The sequence below is a fragment of the Cynocephalus volans genome, chromosome 7, assembly GCF_027409185.1.
Source record: "Cynocephalus volans isolate mCynVol1 chromosome 7, mCynVol1.pri, whole genome shotgun sequence".
NCBI lineage: Eukaryota > Metazoa > Chordata > Mammalia > Dermoptera > Cynocephalidae > Cynocephalus > Cynocephalus volans.
The window spans coordinates 60,825,540-60,847,320 of record NC_084466.1 but is presented as its reverse complement, the minus strand read 5'-3'; the positions used below and the strand labels follow the sequence as shown (position 1 = coordinate 60,847,320).

Sequence of the window (21,781 nt, the reverse complement as noted above, 5' to 3'; positions counted from 1 at the left end):
TATTTTTGGTGGCTCTTATTTTTTGGTTCTTGCTAAGGCTTCCATCTTCCCTCAGCCTCTGGAGCTCATGCCTGGTCTGGCCCAGAGGGGTGCAGTTCGTTGGGTGACCAAGGCTCTTGCTGAACTGGTAGAAGATGGGTGTGTGAAACTCAGAAGTCAAACATTTGTGCCCCTTTGGCCTGAGCCAAGACTGACTGGCACCAGCTCCAGAAAAGGGCTGTTTACAGCATGACATATGGTAATGTGATAACAAGTTTCTGCAGACTTCTAAGCCAAAGGGTGGGAGCAAACCCCACAGTCCATTCATACAGCACATCAGGTTCTCAAAAATCTCTTAGCTCTGCAGCAAGCTCTCTACTTACACACATTTTTCATTGTTTTAAAGGGTAAATAATGCTTTTCTGGACCGACTCCAAGGCAGAAGTCAACCAGGTGGCCTCGAGCAGTCTGGAGGCTATTGGAATATGAATAGCGGTAACAGCTGGGTGAGTTTTTTCTTTTCTCTTAAAAAAAATCATCTTTCAAAGTTGAAGAATAAAAACAATGAAAATTTTAAAAATATGTCATGGCTTTTTCTCCAGATATTATTTTCTTGGTATGCTGTTCAGTTGTGTGATGGGCAGTCAGCCAGGGTGATTACTGTAAATTCCATAATAGCTTCTGAGACAGGGAGAAAGTCCTAATTTCAGCTCTGGTCAGTCACATAAACAGTGGCACCTGCCCTTTGTTCTCAGCGTGATTGCCTGGACTGGAAGGCTTTTAATCATCCCTTACCCAGACCTACAACAAAAACAAATGAACATTTTTTTTTTTTAGGAAGATTTTAAGTGAAATATGGTTATAAAAATAGTCAGTACTCCCTAGTAATTTATTCTTACTGTGAAACTAGCACATCAAAGAAACTAATATTTAATTTTTGTCTACAAAATGATTTTTTAAAACCCTACAGCAAAAGGCATTTAAAAACAATAAAATATTTTCACATATTTCTGTGAAAAAAACCTTGCCACTGTGTTGTAATACGTGTTTAATGTGTTTTGTGCACACAGTATATTATTGAACCAGCACCAAAGCTTTGAAATGTATGTGATTGGGAGGTTTGCAGTATGTACGGAATCAAAACTAATAACTGTAGGTTTTACAGTTTAATTGAAGCCCAAGAGCATATATACCCTCATATGCATGCACATACATATATGTAAATCTATTTTTCTGTGAACTTTTTGAAGTACCTTTACATATATATATACAATATAAAAGATAATACAAATTTTTCCACAAACTTTTTGAGGTACCCTCACATTTATTGAGCAAATAAAAATCTTTAAACTGGTAAAATACAATAAAATAATCAAGTGCTTGCTGACCGGGAAACTGTAGAGAAGATTATCCTTAAATAAATACTCGAGAGACAAAATAGTGGTTTGAGAAGTCAGTCTGTTAGAAATCTTATATGCATGTTTCCTTGAAAGGCACCTAATAGTTAAAATTGATATATGGATTTTACAAATGTATACACATGATAATTGAACATCAGCATATTTGCAGAAAATGCATCCTGGATGTGTCTATTTATTCATAGTATATGCTCATTTGCTTCATTATGGCATTCAGAATAGGGACAACATGGAAGAGAGAAAGGACTCCAAATACAGTATCTTTGCATTGTGTGATACAATAGACACATTATTGATTTATTCATAAGAATATGTGCGTAGGAGTCATGTGAAATATGGGGCATTGTGAGTTGAAGACATTATCCAAGTTCCTATAACTTAGCTGTGAAACACATTTGGAATTCAGATTTTAGTCAGGACTTGGAAACTCGCGCATTTGTCATTTCTCCCTTTCTTAAGTACTCCTAAAATTTAGAAAATGCCTAGAAAAATACCTGGGATTGAGGGGAAGATGATGCGAGAGTGTAAATGAACACCACATGGGCCTAAGGCAATGAGGATTTGGCAGTCTGGCTCACCAATTCCTATTGTTAGGTCTTAGGGGAGCTACAAATACCTGCTTAGACTCCTCACAGGTAAAAGAGAAGACTATTGTTTTCTCACGATGTAGCAGGATGATTGGGTGAAGTTCCCTTAATAGGATGGGCACGTCCAAGTCCAAAGTGGTCATGGGCACTTCCCTTACTGGAAAGAAGCAGTGATAGAAAGGTGAGATCCTCTGCAGGCTCCCACCCCACCTCTCCTTACCTGCAGACAACTGTGCTGCTCTGTGTGTTTTTCTTTATGGACGAGATTCTCTCTCTTCCACCTACCGGATCATTTTCTTCTAAGAATTCTCCCCACTCTACTGAATTGCCAAATGTTCCATCTCAACTAGAAAATCCCCATCAGCATAAAACATAAATAAATACAAATTCTATTGACACCCCTTCTCTCTCTTCTACTGACCTGTTTTTTTGTTCCACTATAGAGTAAAACTTTGAAATGTCTAAACTTGCTGTCTCTAACTTCTCTCTTCCTATTTTTTCTTAAACCCAATCTAATCAGGTTTTAGACTCTACCAATCCAAAAAAAAAAAAACTCTTGATGGACATTAACAGTGTCCATATTGCAAAATCCAATAGTTATTTTTAAATCTTCGTCTTTGTGCCTATCAGCGTCATTTTTCCTGGTGAATCACTCCCTCTGAGGCTGTTTCTTTACTTGGCTTTGGGGACACTCTACTCCCCTGGGTTTCCACATATCTCAGTAGACACTCCTTTTCACTTTCCTTTGCTGAATCCCCCACACCTGCCTGATCACTTTCTGAACTTTATGTTCACTTAATACCTTGGTGGCCTCATTTGTCCTAATGTGTAGAGGGTTAGAAATCTTGATTCTTACTTGATTTTTCGAATAGGGTTTTTAGGTAAATGCATGTATGGGACAGAAGTCCTCAGCTTAGGAGACAAGTCTATAGACAGTGTGGCAGCAGCCCATTTAATCAATTCTAATTAAATAATGTTGATTCTCATTTGATTTTTAGAATAGGGTTTTAAGATAAATACATGTATGGGACAAAAGTCCTCGGTTTAGGGGACAACAGTCTACAGAGCCCCTCTAATCAACTCTAATCACTGCTTAGGTATGGGATTGTATACTTTAATGATTTTAGAGCTAACAGGTGGTTGTCATACCAATCCTGTTAAGAGATTTTAAGAATTGCTTAAGAGGAAGATGTGAAAAAATATTTGCTAGGAGCAAGCTGTCTGTTGGTAGAAACTTTAGAGATAATTATACTTAGATTTTATCATAAGAATGCAACTTTTGCTTATATCATTTAAGGAGAGGTTATATTTTAGACAATGATGGCAGTTTGACCAACTTAGCTTTTCACAAATTGTACTTTGGAATGTTAATTTTACTGATGTTACTAGTTTCCATTGTTTAAGCTATACTTAGCCATAGATAACTTTTGTCACACTGCCCATGTCTTTGTGTCCTTTTGTAATGATTGAGTCAACTGATTTTTCGTGTGCAACTGCCTTGTCTTTACAATAAAAAGCAGAAGCTAACTTCGAATCAGGGCTGCACCCAGTTTCTCCTTCTAACAGAGGAGTTGCTGGGGTGCAGTCCCTTCAGGCTTCTCATTGCATTCATGGTGCTTTGAGTAATCCTTTTTCTGTCTCTGTTACACAGAGAGAAGTGTGACACTAATGAAATTAAATACAAGCTTATTACTCCCAAATTTCTATTCCCAGCCTAGACCTCTTCCTCCAAACTCCAGGCTTGCACATCAAGTTGTCTACCCAACATCTCTCCTAGGATTTGTAATAAACATTTCAACCTTAACATGTCGAAAACTTAACTTTTGATCCCCTTTACCCCAATGTTCTATCTGCACCTTTCCGTTTCCGTAACTGTACAACCCCTCTGTCACCTCTCCCACAGATGATCCATCAGCAAATCCTTGTGACTCTTTCTTCCAAATATATCCAATCCAAAAGCTTCTCACCCCCTTCACCACCATTGTCCTGCTTCCTGCCTCTATCAATATGCATCCAGATTCTTTTTATAGTCTCCTAGGTCATTTCCTTGCTTCCACACTTATCAACATAGAGTCTGTTCTCCGTAGGAGAGTGACAGAGATCAGATCCCGCCATTTCTCTGCTCCAAGCCCTCTGATGGCTCCCAGCACTTCCCAGCTCACTTGGAGTACAAGCCAGAGTGATGTAAGCCCATTACCCTCTGGCTCTCTCCCACCACTGTCTTCCTTCCTCTATAGCTGCGTTGGCTTCTTGCTGTTCTTTGGAAACTTTAGGCACTGGCTGCTGTCACCTTAGGGCCTTTATACTGGTTTCTCTCACTATGCTCTTCTTTAAAATATCCATACAGTTTGTTTTCTTCCAAGTGCTTCCTTAAATTCCACTGCCTCAGTGAGGTTACCTCAGCCATCCAATTTAAGATGCCACCTGTCCTCACCCCTGGCTCTTGTAATTCCCTTTCTGGGCTCCACTTCCTTTTTCCATAGCACTATTCAATTGCTAGCATACTTTTCTAACATAATTTACTCACGTTTTGTTGACTGTCATTCTTAGTCTCTCCCTACGTTTCATATTCCATTAGGGCAGAACCCGTTGATTGTTTCATTCACTGATACATCCTAAGCATAAAACAGTGCCTGGAAATTACTGCACACGCAAGAAAACAGTGGTTGTGAACAAACATGATGAATACAACAAAGAGATTTTATGCCAAGCTATCTGTTATATTAAAATGATTAGATACTAAATTTTAAATGGCTACGTATAAAACATTTGCTGAAATAAAAATTGGATTTAAAATAATGAGCAAAAAACAAGAGACAAGGATAACCAAGACTTGAGATAGAACAAAACAACTTATAGGAATAAAAATATATAATCTTTGAAATTAATTTCAATGAATTTATTATAACAAAAGAAATGAAAACTAAGAACTAAACTAAAATACCACTTCTCATTTATTATTCAGCAAAAAACCAAAAGATTGACAGTGTACTCTGTTGGCAAACCTGTGGGGAAACAGGTACTTTATACATTATTGGTGGAAATGCAAAGTGATGCAAACACTACCTAGATCAATTTGTTACTGTCATTCCATAAAATAAAAACCAGGTTTAGACATATTACAGGAATGTTCTATTAAACTTTCAAGGAACAAGTTATTACACATGTCTAGAAAATTTTCCTGATAAATGAAAAAGGAGGAAGAATTCTCCAAAATTGATTATGCAGGTAAATGTAACTTTGAATTAAAATATAAAACTATACAGAAAATAAAATTATAGACTCACTCTGATTCATAAATACATATTCAAAAAAGTCACAAAATTTTGACAGATTCAATAATGAATTTTTTTAAAAAGCATAATATATCCTGATCAATTGGATTTATCCCAGAAATGCAAGTTTGGCTTATCATAAACAAAACAGAAACTATTGAGAAAATTCACTTTATAAATTATAGGAGAAACCCCATATGATCATCTCAACAGATACAGAGAAAATGTGGGAACACATCTAGATGAGAAGATGTCAGGCTCAGAGGACCTTCCTAAAGGCTTCGTTCAAGAAACAGAACAAAGCTCAAGAAAGCAAAATGTGAGCCTGTTCAACAAAAAGCTAGAACACAACCATTACCTGAGGGTGGCATCAAGACTATTCCTTCCGAGCCGGCCCGTGGCTCACTCGGGAGAGTGCGGTACTGATAACACCAAGGCCACAGGTTTGGATCCCATATAGGGATGGCCGGTTAGCTCACTGGGTGAGCGTGGTGCTGACACCACCAAGCCAAGGGTTAAGATCCCCTTACCAGTCATCTTAAAAAAAAATAAAAAAGACTATTCCTTCCCAGGGAAATGTGGAGACCTCACCCTGGTCCCTTCACTTAGTAGCCTACCCTGCAGCGCTAGTTTATACAGATTATCTAGCTCCTCATTCCAACTCAGTTTATGCCCCAATTTTAAAGTCCTGACAGCCCACTCTGGCCACAATATAGCCCTTTTTTGGCAGCTGCCCAGACCCTAACTTATACTGCCTCTATCCCATTTTGATCCTGAGTCCGTTTTCCAAGCTTCAATTTTAATTCTTTTGGTTCTTCATCTATACGAAGGAGAGAGAGAGAAGCTAGATACAAAAAGTCATATATTGTAATAACTTGTAGTGTATCCCATACAAGAGAATATTTATCAGAAGTAAGGAATGACCGGCCGACCCCGTGGCGCACTCGGGAGAGTGCAGCGCTGGGAGCGCAGTAGCGCTCCCGCCGCGGGTTCGGATCCTATATAGGGTTGGCCCGTGCACTCACTGGCTGAGCACGGTGCCAGCTGGTCACAAAACAGACAAAAAAAAAAAAGAAGTAAGGAATGAACTAGAGATACACACAACAACATGGATGGATTTTGAAAACATTAAGTGAATGAAAAAGACACAAAAGGCTACCTACTATATGATTCCATTTATGTAAATCCCTACAGCAGAAAAAAACTATAGTATGACAGTTATCTATCTTTTTTCCTCCTCTTTTATGATTTTATTTTATTTTATTTTATTCCATTTGTTCAGCTAGTAAGATTAATGTCAATAAGTGGATAGTTAGCTTATTTCTATTTCCTATTTTTTTGTCACCTCCCCAGCCATCATTTTATTTTTTAACGAATTAATTAATTATTTTTTACTACTTATAATCCACAGGACTCTGCTTGACAGCCAGCTATCATTCTATATGCCCTGGGTTACTTGAATGACCTTATAATCAAGCTCCCTTTATTCATTTAGACTTCCTTCAGTGTTTTACAAATAGTAACCATGGTAACCCCATTTTTACTTGAGAATTTTTGCATCATTCCTCTGCTTAAAATCCTTCTGTAAGTTCTGGAGATCTACTGTACAGTATGGTGACTATAGTTAATAATAATGTACTGTATACATGATAATCGCTAAAAGAGTAGATTCAATTGTTCTTAACACACACAAACAGATAAGTATGTGAGGTAATGGATATATTAATTGGATATGTCAATTGTCATTCCATATTGTATACATATATCAAAACATGTATTCCATAAATATATACAATTTAAAAGTAAGAATATATAAATTTTAACTCTGTGGTAAAAACTTCTTGCAAACCAGGAGTAGAAAGGAAATTTCTTTGCCTAATAAAGGGATCAAAACTCTATGACAATAATAAAAATATGTCAGAAGCATTTCCTCTAAAACAGATGTAAGGATTAGGAAAAAAGCATTTATAAATCACAGATGATATAATTATCTACATAGAAAAAATTCAAAAGAATTTATATTCAAATTATTAGAGTAATAATGTGGGTGGATATAGAATGAATATATAAAAACTAACTTTATTCCTACACATCAAGAATAAACAAAAAAACCTAAGATCCAACCAAACGTGTATGACCATTTAAAAATTTTTTTAAAATTTTGTAGAAATACATTAAGGAATAAATAAATGATGAGTTATACCTTGTTTATGGATAGGGGTGGACTCTCAATCTATAGATTTACTTAAATTGTAATCAAAACAAGGAACCACGAATAGCCAATTCACTTCTAAAGATAAAAAAAGTACATATGGGGACTTAATTATCCAACCTGGTATGCAGTTGACACCAGCAGAACCAACCATTTCTGGAATTTTGATGTATGACAGAAGAGGCGGAGCACATTGCTGGAGGAAAATGGACCTTTCAAGAAATGCTGTTGGGACAATTGGGTGCCCACATGAAATTAGGTCCCTACCTAACACCACTCACAAAAAAATCTATTCCAAGTGTATTAAAGTTTATAAATAGACTGTTTAAATTTTAGAAGGAAACGAAGAGGCTATTTATAAAATTGAGCTAGGGAAGGATTTTAAGACCCAAAGTATAAACCAAAAAGAAATTATAAATCTATCCACATTAAAATTTAAAACATCTGTTCATCAAAAGATATACAAAAGTCAGAAGAGAAGCTATAAACTAAACTTTTATTTAGGACATGTTTTGTCAATAACAAGTGGAAAGTTAGTATAAAGAATATATTAAGAATGTGTCATTCGTTTACAAGTTGATAGATGAGGACTGAGCTTCCCCAACGAATGAGAGATGAGAGCTATGCTCCAACTCACAGATGGGGCTTGGAGAAAATACTGGAACCAGAAAAAGCTGAACATGGAGAAGAAAAGGAGGAAGGCAAAAAACATGATAAAACTATGATGAAAGCCATGGAAAGAAACAGTTGTTTCTCGAAATGCCACATAGACCCTTAAGCAGTAGGCCCCTAATAAATGTATGTTGCATAGACAAACTGGATCATTATTTTTTTAACCACTTTTATTTTAAATCACAGTCTTCTCATATTACTTAATATATGCTCATATTTACTCTTCAATAATTTGAAATTGCTTTTATATTTTAAAAATGCATTTTGATTTTCTAGAGTCCCCTATTGTCATGAAGGAAGTAGGGTGGGACACTTAAAAAACCACTTTAAGTGACATTTTCTCTGATACCAGAAGGTGAGACATTTTGGGATGCTGTGGAAGGACAAATCCTATGTCTTCAAGGGCGCATTTGCCATAGCCTATGAGTCAACCTGAGATTTTAGTTTCCTAGAGTGTTTAGAAAAAAAACAAAAACAAACAAACAAAAAAACGCCCGTAGTCTGTGTCCCAAATGTAGCTTGGCCCAGCGTTGTGGAAGGCTTGATGGAGATTTCTTGATTCTTTGCATGTAGTGGGGGCGGGGACCCATTAGTCTTTCTCCATACCTCGGGGACCCCCTAGAAGTCACCTTCCTGCTGTGTCATCCAGGGCAGCTGTACTTGGTACATTTCCATTTAAATTCCTCTGCTCCAAATTGTGTTCATCCTGTTCTTGCCAGAACTATGGGGGTGGGTGACAACACTTGTGACCACTGTCATTTGTGACCTATGTCAGCCTGTCTCTAAGAACACAGCCAATCCAATGTCACTCAATACTTTATATTCTGGACAGAGACTATTTTGTGAATCAAAGGCAATGTGATTTGAAAATTAAATCATTTCACTGGTACTTTAGAATCATTAAAGAATGGTCATTTTAGCTTGATGCAATAAGAGTTTCTTTGAAGAAATTTCGTTTTGAACTACAAAGGCTTTGGATTTTACTTTGCTGCTTGTAATTTTTTTTTTTTTTTTCCTTCCAGAATATATGAGAAATATTTACTTCCATCTGGCCTTCACCAGCTGACCTTGAAAACCTCATGAGATGCTTTGCTTTATGTGATTTTGTTCTGCCCCACTATTTTTACCTTGACTTTAAATAACTGCCCACACACCTGACTGAACAATCAGGGGTGACCAGTTCCTCCCCATCATGTACACGTGTTTGCAGGAGCTGATGACTGGACTCATACTTAACCTCTACTGCCAGTGCGATGTTACTCTGTTTTTCTAATTGGTTTGGCCTCTTATTGGAAGTATAATCACAGCAATGTTAGTAAGATAGAAAAAGAGGGAATCACTTGATCATTCCAGGTTAGTGAGAGCTATGGGTGCTGCAGGCTTGTCTCTCTAAGGGACTAATTCATATCTAATTCTCAGGTCAGGTTTGGGGAAGCTTTGGGGTCTTTTTAGATTTTAATCCTTACTTTCTTAATCTGGGTTACAAATATGAACAAAAGAAAAAATAAATCACTTATACTTTTTAAAAACAAATTTATAAATAAACTTTGAACTACTTCTATATAAATGGGTTATTTTAATTTTTAATGAAAAGGTCTTGGGTTTTTCCTCTCTTGAGACATCTCATTTTAATATTCTCCTTTACAGTCTATATAAATATGTACTCACGATTGGATCTTGCTTTAGTCTTGACTTACTAATACTGTTCCCCTGATTTTCAAAGTGGGATAGTCTTTTTTCCAGTAAGGCCAATGTTTCTGTAAAAACCAACTAGACAGAAATGTAGACACAATATGTGGTTCGTAAATGTTTTGGAAACTTGCCTTTTCTTTGCGTATTTTCCTATTGCTAATTCAATAGGCTTTCTTATTCAACTTCTGTGACCTTGAACCAATTCATAGACCCTAGAGTGCAAGAGTATTGATTTTCCATGCAATGTAATCCAGCTCCCCACCACCACCCACCCATTATAGAGGGAAAGCATCACATTCAATCTTAGAATAGAGGTTGGAGGAGCAAATCATTTTTGCAACCGGACAGCTAATAATACTTTCCAGCATTAAGAGATCTTCTTTGTGACCAATTATTGTATTAAAATTAACTTTCCAGGGGCCGGCCAGTGGCTCACTTGGGAGAGTGCGGTTCTGATAAAATTAACTTTCCAAATCTCTGCATTCAGAGAAACATTGGGATTTGAAGTTATTGGGCCAAGACACATGACTGGGGGGGTCACAGAGCTGGGCAAGGGTACTCTGCAGAAAGGGCCTCACCAGGAGGGGAGCAGGGAGCTGAGGATAGATGGTGCTCGGGCAGTTTCTCTGGAGTAAATAATGCAGGTATTCCTGATTTCCTCTCCTCTGCCAGCTGAAGCTGTGTTAATGCCATTGACAATAATATAAAATGTTTGGTCCATTTGAAATCCTTGTCATTGCCTTATACGGGGAAAACTAAATCCCCCAGCCTGTGTTGGAAACTCTGCCAAACTGGTTGTGAATGTGAGGCTATCGCAGGTATTTTACTACTGTGGATCACAGCCATTTGAGCCATACACCTGCCGGCCTGGCTACCCTATGGTCGTGTCCCGGTGTTTGTGTCTTGGCTTGGTATTCCTCACTTGCTGCATCTTCCAGTGTGTAATCAGGAGTTGACATGGGGGAAAGGAAGGCTTTCTTACTTTTGGGGCTCTTGGGGAAATTGTATCCTGCACTCCCAAACAAAGATTTTGTTCAGGTGTCTGGTTTCACTTTAAAAAGTTGTGCAGGTATGGAGAAGTGTGACTTCACGGCTGAAATTTTCTAGAATATGTATGTGGTTGTAAACATCTTTGACCAATTTTCTATATAGGTCAAAGTACCCAGGAAAGCAGCAAGAGTTGCTGCCTAAAGGAGCATACCATTTTGCTTTCATGTTTAATCTGCCCTGTTGAATAAATTGGAATAAAACTTGACTTGCAGGTAATTCTGGACAGGAAATCTGAAAGTTCCAGTCACCATTTCTGTGCTTTCAAAGTGCTTTCTTTTTCTGGAAAAATAAAAACAAGAAAAAACAAATTGTTACAAAAGTAATGTGTTTGGTAATAGAAACTTTAGACAATACAGATGAGCAATAAAAAGAGAAGTAATGGAAACCTTAGACAATACAGATGAGTAATAAAAAGAACAGTAATGGGTAATTTTTCAGGTGTTACTCAGATAATCACAGTATCTTGGTGTACATCCTTCCAGATATTTGTCTATGTGTGTATCAAAATCCTTGCAATAGAAATCTTTGTAGACACTTGTCTAATGATTGGATGAGGAAAAACACCTAGAATTAGAACTGGTGGTTAAAGAAAATACACATTTATAGGATGTCTTAGTTCATTCAGGCTGCTATAACAAAATACCTCAGACTGGGTGGCTTAGAAATAAAGAATTTATTTCTCAAACTTCTGGAAGCTGGAAGTCCAAGATGAAGGTGCCAGCAGATTCTGTATTCGGTGAGGGCCCGCTTTCTGGCTGATAGCACCTTCTTTCAGTGTCCTTATATGGTGGAAGAGGCAAAGGGTCTCTCTTGGGCCTCTTTCATAAAGGCACTAATCCCATTCATAAGGTCTCCACACCCATGCCCTAATCATCTCCCTAAATCATTACCTTAGGGGTGAGGATTTCAACATAACTTTTTGAGGGGGGGGTACAGAAACATTCATACCATAGCATAAGTGTTTTAATATATGTAGTCAAATTACTTTCCCAAAAGGTGGCACCAATATTTATTACCATCAGAAATATACAGTAGTGCCATTGTCCTGATACCCTCCCCAATACTATTAGTGATTTTTAAATCTTTGCCTAAATGTTGAGTTAAAAATGTCATTTAGAGGTTAACCCTTCTTTTTTCCATATGTTTACTAGACATTAGCTTCTCTTTTTTGGTGGGGGGTGAAGAGGAATGTGTGTGTTTGTATAGTTGATTTATAAAAGGTCTCTCTGTGTTAAGATATTGTGTTGCAAATATTCTAATTTTTATATACCCTTTAATTTAGTGTTATTTGGTATTGAAGTTTTAAATATCTGTGTATTTGAATTTATTGATCTTTTTTCCTTGTGGTTTCTTCTTGGTATTATGTTGAAAGATTTTAAAATGTGCAAAGCAGCAATACACCCAGTGGCCCATCCTAACAAAATGAAGGACTTACCCTACTTCTGGGCTTAGTCACAGGCAATACAAGGCAGGAGAGCTCATTGCATTCATAGCATGGGCCTCAGCACTCATGTTTCTGCATGTTTATGCTAGAGAAATATTTCTTGTGGTTCCTAAATACTTTGTTGAGGTTGGAGGAAAACATGGTATTCTTTCTTAGACTGATTTTTATCAAAAAGCATTATAGGAAGCCTACAAGCTTATTTTTAATTTAGAGATTTGGTTATCTTTCAGAAAGTATCTTTAGGAATTACATTGTAGTTATAGTAAATGTAGACATATTTCCCCCAAAATAAAACTTCAAATTCAAATTTTGTGATAACTCTGGCTAAAAATTTATAATTGATTTTGGAAGACATATAACCACAGAAACATTACCTACAAGCTTCATTTAAAATTTCAGGTTATTAAGCAGGTGGGCTGTGATTAGCTGGACCTATTCAATGAAAGGGTGTGTTTGGAAGCGTAATGGCCAAAGGAAAGCTTCCCTTTACCCTCTGAAAGTTTGCTGAAAATTAACTGACAAAAGGCAGATTAATAGAAAAAGACACAAATTTATTACATTCACACTTGTGCATGGGAGTCATACAAAGTATGAAAACTCAGAACCAGACGGCCGAAGTTTTACACCATCTGAGGTTGCAGAAGAAATAAGGGCTTGGAGCACAGCAGGATGGGTTATGGGAGGGAAAGTGAAGGGAAGTCGCGGGACAAAGGCAATCTCGTTATACAGTTAAAACCTCACAGGTAGCAGCTCTCAGAATAGATGGTATCCTGTGATAAAAGTTTCTCTGTCAGACCTTTAATGTCTTTTTTCTGTGAGATAACCTTTTCTAGATCCAAGTACCAGGATGCAGGGTGGGGGTGTGTGTGTCAGAGAAAGCCTGTTTGCATCTGCTGTTTACCTACTGTTTATCTCACTAATGTAGATTTTCTCTACAGATGCATATCACCACCCCCAAAAAAGACAGCTTTTCAAAGCTGCTTCTTCCCAGCCCCTCTGAATAGCCACATCAAAAGATGCCAGAGAAATAGATTTTAGAGTGAAATATTTCTGGTTTCCTTTAGTCCCCATTTGAAACTTTATTTTCAGAAAGTTTCAGATATTAAAGTAAGATTGGTAACTGGATAGATTTGGGTTAAAAATTTAGAGATAAGAGATAAGCAAGGAGGGGGGGAACAGATTAAACAAGCTGAAAAACAAATTTGAGTACACTGTTTCATATCTTCTTGCATCTGTCTCTTAGTCCTGAAAATAGGTCAGTTTATCAGCACCATGTTCTCCCAAGTGAGCCACTGGCTAGTTGAGAATAGGTCAGATTAGTTAAACAGTTGTGTCTCATTTCAAAAGATGGTGTTTCAGATGGGCTTTCAAAGCTAGGCCTCTATATATGATGTAGGCTAACAGATTTTTAACAAGACAAATTTCTATGAAAACAAAAAGGTTAATGTCTGGAGTTATCTATAAGCTAGTTTTTCTAGAGTCTCTGAAGCATCTTCAGTTGGAGGGGAGAGGCGGTAGCAATTCCTGGATTGCAATTCAAATCAGCTGTTCCAGTGAACTGAGTAGTCCATACATTAGCAGGCACGAAGGCTGTTTATATACCAGTTGCTGAGTGATTTCTCCCAAAGTTTACATCAAGTTGTCTAGCTTCAGTTTGTAGGACTTCAAGAAAAGCAGTTTTATTTCTAGTGATTTTAAGTCAGAAGGGCGGGAGAAAAATTGGAAATGTTAGTCTGGAAAGTTACAACAAGGTATAAAGTTATAAGGTATAGTTGCGGGGAGGATAAAAATTCAGGACTTAGTCCAGATAATAAACTCAAAAACAATGGACAGGACTAGAATCTAATAACAGGAACACTATAGTTTTGTTTTTTGTTTGTTTAAATGTAATTTTTCTTTCTACATTCACCCCCATTTCTACCAAAGATATTTATGGCAAGACTAATTTGTTTGTAAAATAAGTTTATAAGTTTAGTCTTTGGCCTAATTATTTTAGTATTTGGCCTAATTATAAGTTTAGCAAAAATAGTAATTTATCATATTGGCTTTGCTGGAACTTTTTAGAAGGAATTTCTGATTAGACTTTTAAAAGCCTCTTGAGGCTTAGGAACCAAGCAAAGGATTTAATTTGTTCTCAAACTGTATCTGTTCAAATTGGGCAAATTTCTCTCCTCTCAAGGTACCCCAAATATCTTGAGGTTCCTGGGCCTGTCAGAAGGTGGAATTCTTTACTTAATGCAAGGTCGGGGAATCATGCAGACAAGGTACCAGGCCAGTTTTTCCACCGGGCTTTTTATTGGTCTTATAATAGTCAACTTCAATCCCTCAAAGTAGTCTGGTCATATTTGAATATATGACATTCTAGTCAAAGCATTGATAAAAGAACCAGTGTCTCCAATTGTGTCCTGGTACACAGGAGAACAAATTCTTTTTTTTTTTTTCCTTCTGTTTTTATTTATTTTATTGAAACATAATTGATTGTACATATCTGTGGGGTACAGCACTGAATATCAATACCTGTGTGCAGTATGTGATGCTGAAATCAGGATAATTAGTATATTCAGCATTACACAATATGATCTTTTTTTTGTGGCCCTTTACCAGTTTCTTGCTAATCCTCCCCCTCTCCCTTTCCCACCTCTGGTAGCCTCAGCTTGAGAACAAATTCTTATTGAATTTATGCAAATAATTATTGCCATAAAATGAGAATACTCATGAATAGTTTCTGAATTCTGGAGGGATCAAGTAGAAAGAAAAGTAAATGTTTTAATTTTGGTCACAAAAGTATACTTATCTTTGGCTTTTGTTGAAAAGCAATAGACAGCTTAAGAGGAAAAGAAAATTGCCAAAGCAGTATATTTTGGGGTGAAATATTTTTGTCATCCTTTAAAAGTATGGCTGCCAGAGAGGTAACAAGAATTGTATTAGAACTGTGAGTAGGCAGAAGAAAATAGTAAGAAGGCTGTGGGTTCTGTGTTTGTAACTTGATGAACTAGTGCATATATAATAACCAGCTCTGTGCCGATGTGCATGATATAACATTGGGCTGATGTATAATAAATTTACATGAGGAAAAAAATATGCCTTTCAAGTTACCATGAGGATTGCAGAGAGAATAAATACATGTTAGCCATTTCTTTAAGAAAGAGGCTTTGTTTGGAAACCCTATTATGTTTTGAATATTCCATTGTTTAACAATAGAGTTTTAAAAGGATCATAAAAAAGGATTTTGTTTTCTGCTCACAGAATAATATGCTCAAAAATGAGGGTTTTTAAAAAGGCATATAATGGCAAATGGAGGGACACTTTCATTACATTTATTGCCATGTTGTCGTGCCATCTGCTGGAACAGAGGATACAGGGAGACCTGTACTGCGACACACACATCCCCTAGTAAGCTGATTTATTACAACCACTTTGCTTTGCCGCTCAGCTGCAGGGCATGTGCTCAGAATCCCCCTTCTCTCTGTCCCTGTAGAACACTGGCTACAACTGAGCTGTAGAAATTGTTCAGTCACTCATCAGAGGGTGACATTTCATTCTCTACAAAATGTTATGTAAATTGATCAACACCAGATTATAAACTGGTTAGAAGTGTTAATTTTTATATTTTAGAAGCCATAGTTGTGCTAAAATGAGCAGAAATTGTGCTTTAGTACCAAGAGAGCAGAAACAGATAGGAGAGGGATAGTTAAAATTGGACATCATGAATTTTTTTAAAAAATCAGAAATCAACATTTCAATAAAATATAAAATATTTTTTAGTCTGTTTTGAATATGGCACTGTGGAGACACAAAGATAAGTGGTACAGGTCCTGTCCTCAGGGAATGGAGCCGCTGAGATAGGCTAGGTACTAGTGATGGCTGTGTTTAATCCTTACAGGTGATTAGCAATGCCATGAGCAGTGTGGCATCTTGGAAAAGAAAGGAGAACCACTGGACTGCTGGGAGTTATGAGAGTCTAGCCCCGCCATTCACTAATGTTGAGACCTTGGACAAATCTCTTACCTCCATGTCTATGTCACAGGATAGTTTTTGGACAAACTGGAGGGGTAAATGCTCTTTAAAGGTAAATGGGCGTACAAGGTAGAAAAATGGCAAGGTGAGTGCTAAATTAGTATGAAATGAAAAGTTGCTTTCTTAACCCCTGCTCTTCATTATTAAAAATATTTTTTTGTTTTTTACACCATTTTACATATCACCTGGCCATGTACACTTGCAGGCCTCTATAGTCTTCCTTCTCTGTTATCCCAACAGAGATGATTGGCAGGGATTACCGTTTCTACTTCCACAATATTTCTAGCAGCTATCTTTTTTTTTTTTTTTTATTTCAAGTTCCATGCCATCTGCTTTATTTGGTTCCTTGGGGTGTTTTAAAGAGACCATTGTCAGAACTACCAGGTCCTCCTGTACCTCACTTTTATGGTATAGTGGAAGTTATGGGAATCTTGTGAAAAGGGGACAGTGTCATTTTAGGATTCATGCTAGCCATCAGAGAGAAGGCTTGGAATGCTAAAACAGGTACTCAACACTCAGAGAAGGCAGGCTTTAATGAATTCAAGAAAAGATGGTTATAATTTTATTCCTGAAGAGGTATTCCAAAGAATTGGTGAGCTTTCCAAATTGTAATTCTGCCTGTGCAATCACACATGTTGTTCATGCTGAAGACAAAAGGAAAAAACTTCTAGACAAAAGGAGGTTGCACACCTCCCCACTAAGATGCTTAGGTTTTAAAAAGGCATGTTCCAAAAAGTGGTAGGAGAGGCTTGTTGACAAAGATCATGTGAAAGAGAGGCAAGGACCAGCAACAAATCAGAATGACCAAAGGCAAGAGTAGCTGAGGCTGATGAGAAAAAAGAAAGGCTAAGTATAGTGGAGGGCATTTAAGTTCAGAGCAAGAACAGGAAGGAAGAGGCTCGCTGCTTGAGGCCAGTGGTGATGTTGATGGATGGCATGAAGAGAGCAGAACTCCTTTCCTCTTGTTTGCTCCTGTCTTTTCTGTCAAGGAGAGTGATCTTTGCACTGAATAGGGCAGAATGAAAGCTAAGAGAAAATTGAAACCCAAGATGGGTGAAGAGATTATGTAAGAGCATGCCTCAGCTGTAAATGAGCCTAAATTTCTGGCTCTGAATGAATTACAGCTCAGGGTTCTGAGAAAATGTGTGAATGAGTTAACCGGCCTAGGAGGGGAGAGCTTTGATGGTGGAGGATGGGAGAAAAGCAGGCCCACTGGAAATAAGCAAATGCCACGACCTGGGAATTACAGAGTCCAGATTTGGAAAGGGCCCTGATATCTAGTTCATCCATTACCTGATGCACAATTAAATGAACATGTAGAGGTGTTTTATAGATATTCAAGAACTCTTGCGATAGCCCCAGATTATCTGTCTAGTATTTGATCCTCTTTCTTAATGCTTTGATAAGTCCTGAATGTGGAGATTGTTTCACAGTTGTCAAAGTCATTCCTTTCTCCCTTTCTTTTTTCTGTTCACATACATTTGCTGAGTGCATGCCATGTTTGTGATGTATAGGAAAATAAGTATGACATAGTTCTTTCCCTTAGGTGCTTATAGTCTGTTACAGGCAAACCATCTGAATTTAGTTATGTGTTTATTTAATACATATTGGTTAAGTGTGGAAAAAGCAAATACAAATTTAAAATAAGAGGCTTAGAAGTCTCCCTATTGAAAATAGGGGAAGAGACTACCCCACTCTCCCTTTTTTCTTTCAGAATTTCTTTCTCTATCCTTTTCAATGTATGTAAATCTTTTTAATAGCTAAATAAGCCTCTGGCCTGCCTCACAATCAGCAGTGTTTTGTCAAGGACCTGAAAGCCATCTCTTTGAAATGCAATCATCAAGGAAGACAGGCTCTGGCTCCCGGTTTCCTAAGAGGAGAGAGGCTTAACGTCAGCTGTCTGACAACAAATTGCGAAACCTACCTAATGTAATGGGTTGGATCCACTTAGCTATAAAAGAGTGAGAGTTCTTTCTTTGCAATCTCTTTAGGAGACCGACTGTGATGAACATCACTTTTTGGTTTAATGCTTATTCAATAATAAAATTGTTTTCTTTCTCTTCTACCTTTGTGGAAAGGTTTCCTGGGTTGAGAAGAGATTTTATTTTTGATTATATTTTCCCAAGAGTGCTCACTATGTGCCAGGCACTCTTCCAGGTACTGGGGATGTGGTATTAAATAAAACAAAGTCCTGTACTCTTGAAGCTCATATTCTAGGAGAAATGGACACCTAACAATAAGAATAATATCTAAGTATAAATTATAAAGCATATTAGAATGTAATAGGTGTAGTAACTCATGTGCAAAACATCTGCGTATGATGAAATGTGGGCTGTATGGGGACAGTGGGTGTTCAAAAGAGAGAGGAGTGAATTCTCCTGGGGCAGTTGAGGACTTGATGTTTGAGCTGAATCTCAAAAGATGAATGGTTGTGAAAATAGCTGGTTGCTTTAGGGGAGGAGTGGAGCTGGTATTCCAGGAAGAGGAAAATATTTGGTCAAAGGAGTGTAAATGGCAGCCATGCTCATCAGGGAAGTCTGAATAATCGGCATCATATCAATTGATACCCTCGACAGCCAGAGGCAGGAATTCTTCTTTTTTCTTGTCCTTCGTTGTCTTCTATTCTACTTCTTTCTTCTCTCCTGTTCCTCTTTATACTCTTTATGAAATGACTGAGTAATACTGTTGACTTATACTATACTGAGTTTACCATCAGCTAAAACCTTTGACCTTTTCCATACACGTTCCTCCTGAGCCTATCACTGTAATCCTTATCTGTTGGAATACTGACTCTTGACGATCTCGTATGAGTTTCGTGTGAGTTTATGTTTGGGTGTGTTTGCTGTGTTTGGAAGAGCTGAAGCAAGTGAATTAGTTGGGTGAAGAGAACTCTGGAAATGGATGACAGTTGTCTCCCCATTTTTAAACGTCTGTCATGGGGAAGAGAACTCCATTTTTTTCTCTGTGACTATAAAAACTATTGGGTGATATGGATTTCAACTCTATACCAAGAAAGGCTTTTAGAAGTCTATTCAAGAATTGACCAGGTACGTTTCTCAAAGGAATGTCTTGGGGAGAGGAGGAATCTCTTGATAAAAATACAGACTCTTGAGCCTCATCTGGACTTACTTCATAAATCTTGTTACCAGGGACCAGAAATTTGCATTATAATAGGCTGCCAAAGAAATCCTCATAGATACCTACTGTATACTGAAACTTGAAAACTTTAAAGCCTTTGATCCTATAAGACCCTAGAAAGGAGAATCAGAGAACATTCATTTTCTAAGCGCAGGGAATCTGATGACCCTATAATTAGAGTGCCATAGAATTTAAATTTCAAACCAGGTGTGGGGTTGCAGAAAGTTGTTACTCCAAAAAGTCGTGTTTTGACATTCTGAAATAAAGAAACAGCCTCAAAGTCTCTCTTACCACTCCCTCCCCTCCTCTGTCACTCTCCAAAGCACAGGATGATGCTATTCAGACCTGCCAAAGAAGACAATTGCCTCTGGTCCTTTGCTTGAGTTTTCATTAACTTAGCTCATATCAGGGCAGGAAGACAGGAGTCTGTCAACCCACCTGGACTAACTTTTGTCACAGACAAAAGTGAAAGAAGGTACTAATGACCACTGTCTTCTATTTTGATCCCATTCAGTATTTTGAAGAGAGTCATTTACCAGTCATTGTCTGGTCTGTGGGCCAAATGAACTTTGTCCCAGGCCACTGTATGTTCCCCAGGCCCACTGAATACCCCTAAAAATTATTTACTCCTACACCCTCTGTCCCTTTTCCCTATGAAGAGGAGGGTATAAGCTTGGTACACCACTGGAAAATTGGAAAATTACTCTTTTGTGATTCCCCTGTGCATTTCCCCTTCCCAGCATGTTAAAATAATAAAATTCGTTATGCTTTTTCTTCATATTAATCTCTTTATTGATTTTTTTCAGAGAACCTTTAGGGGGTTGAAGGGAAAGGTTTTCCTTGGCCCCTACATAAGACTCTTTTGATAATGAAAGAAGGTACTAATGATCACTGTATAGTTTTTGAAATATTAACTGACAAATTAGTTTTTATTATATTGATGGACCCATAAAATATTTATATTCAAATGCTATTTCAAAAGTAGGATTTTTTCTAAAAAGAATAACATATATCTGTGTACATCAAAGTAAGCCTTTAAAACTTTTTATATTGAAAAAAAGTTAAAAAAATCAATATAATCAAAATATTTATCCCCTTTAATTAGTGTTTTACAAACAAATTTGTCTCAGATACCATGTCACTTTTTTTTTCTAAAGACTGTGTTTTCCCCCCCAAATGGTCTTGCTTTGTTAAACTTTTAAATAAAATTGCCTGAAACTTTCTTTAAAGTTTCATTTTATGCCTAATAAATTTGAAGTAAGCCTTAATTGATCTTCTCTGTAGACCATATCATGTTTGAGAATATACTCTCTCTAGCATACTTAATAGGATCAGAACAATTCTGTTAAATGAATGATATTCTCAATTCTAATGTATTTTCAAGGGGACTGTCTTTTTGCCTGCGCTCAGGGTACCTTTCTTTAAAAAGTATTTTACAAGGCAAAGTTTGTCAAATTAGTTGTCTCTACTTATTATTCTTTTGCCTAGTTTATATTTTGCAAACTTTAGTTCTCAATTTCACCCTAATTTCATGTAATTAAAAATAGGAGCTTCATAAAAAAAAAAATTCTGTCTACAAATTGAGATATCCCAAAGTGCAATGACAGAATTTCAAAATTAAATCTGTATGTCATTTGAGGTGTCAACATTTAATTTGTTCAGTTCCTTTTTTGCTTTTGTGGGGATATATTTTAGTGTCTTGATGTTTTTAAGCCTTATTACTAATAATTCCAATTGTCTAAACATCTGGAAATCTAAAGTTTTTTCAACCTCCTCTCACTGAACACATTGATAAAAGATTTCTGATTTGTACAAATATGGCCCAAATTTAGAGGGCTTATTTACAAAAAGAATTCGGCACTGTTGTTAGGACACTGAAATTGATTTATAATATTTCTTCAAAGGCTCAAGTATTTCTAAAATCTTAGACAGCGAAAATAGAAAACACGTATTACTGCCTTGTGTTTGAAATCAGATTTTCACAAAAAATGTATAGCTTGGTTATCCTAACTGTATATATGTTAAAATATGTATACATTCTTACAGCAACTGCTACTATTTTGATTGGGAGACCATCACACCTTGAATGAGTACAAGCATGAATTACGCCGTGCCATGCCGAATTCCGAGGACATTTCTGCTCCATGGGTTTCTTCAGAAAAAAACATGGTTTTACAATGATGCTGTTCTCCATCAATTGTGTGTGTAATGCAAAGATAACTTTACTTTAGTTTGAACTTCTTAAAAACTGAATTTACAGCAGCACTGATTCATTTAGCTGAAATTATAATGACATC

The 21,781-nt window shown here is 37.0% G+C and overlaps 1 protein-coding gene across 1 annotated transcript in view; it reads left to right on the top strand.

Moving 5' to 3' along the window:
* Nucleotides 1–21,581, top strand: part of EPSTI1 (epithelial stromal interaction 1) — a 128,139-nt gene extending 106,558 nt beyond the window's left edge. The window contains exons 11-12 of the mRNA XM_063101534.1: nt 386–485; nt 21,531–21,581. Coding sequence (XP_062957604.1) covers nt 386–485; nt 21,531–21,548 — 118 coding nt within the window. The 3' untranslated portion in view covers nt 21,549–21,581. The remainder of the gene's footprint in view (nt 1–385; nt 486–21,530) is intronic.
* Nucleotides 21,582–21,781: the final 200 nt, after the last annotated feature.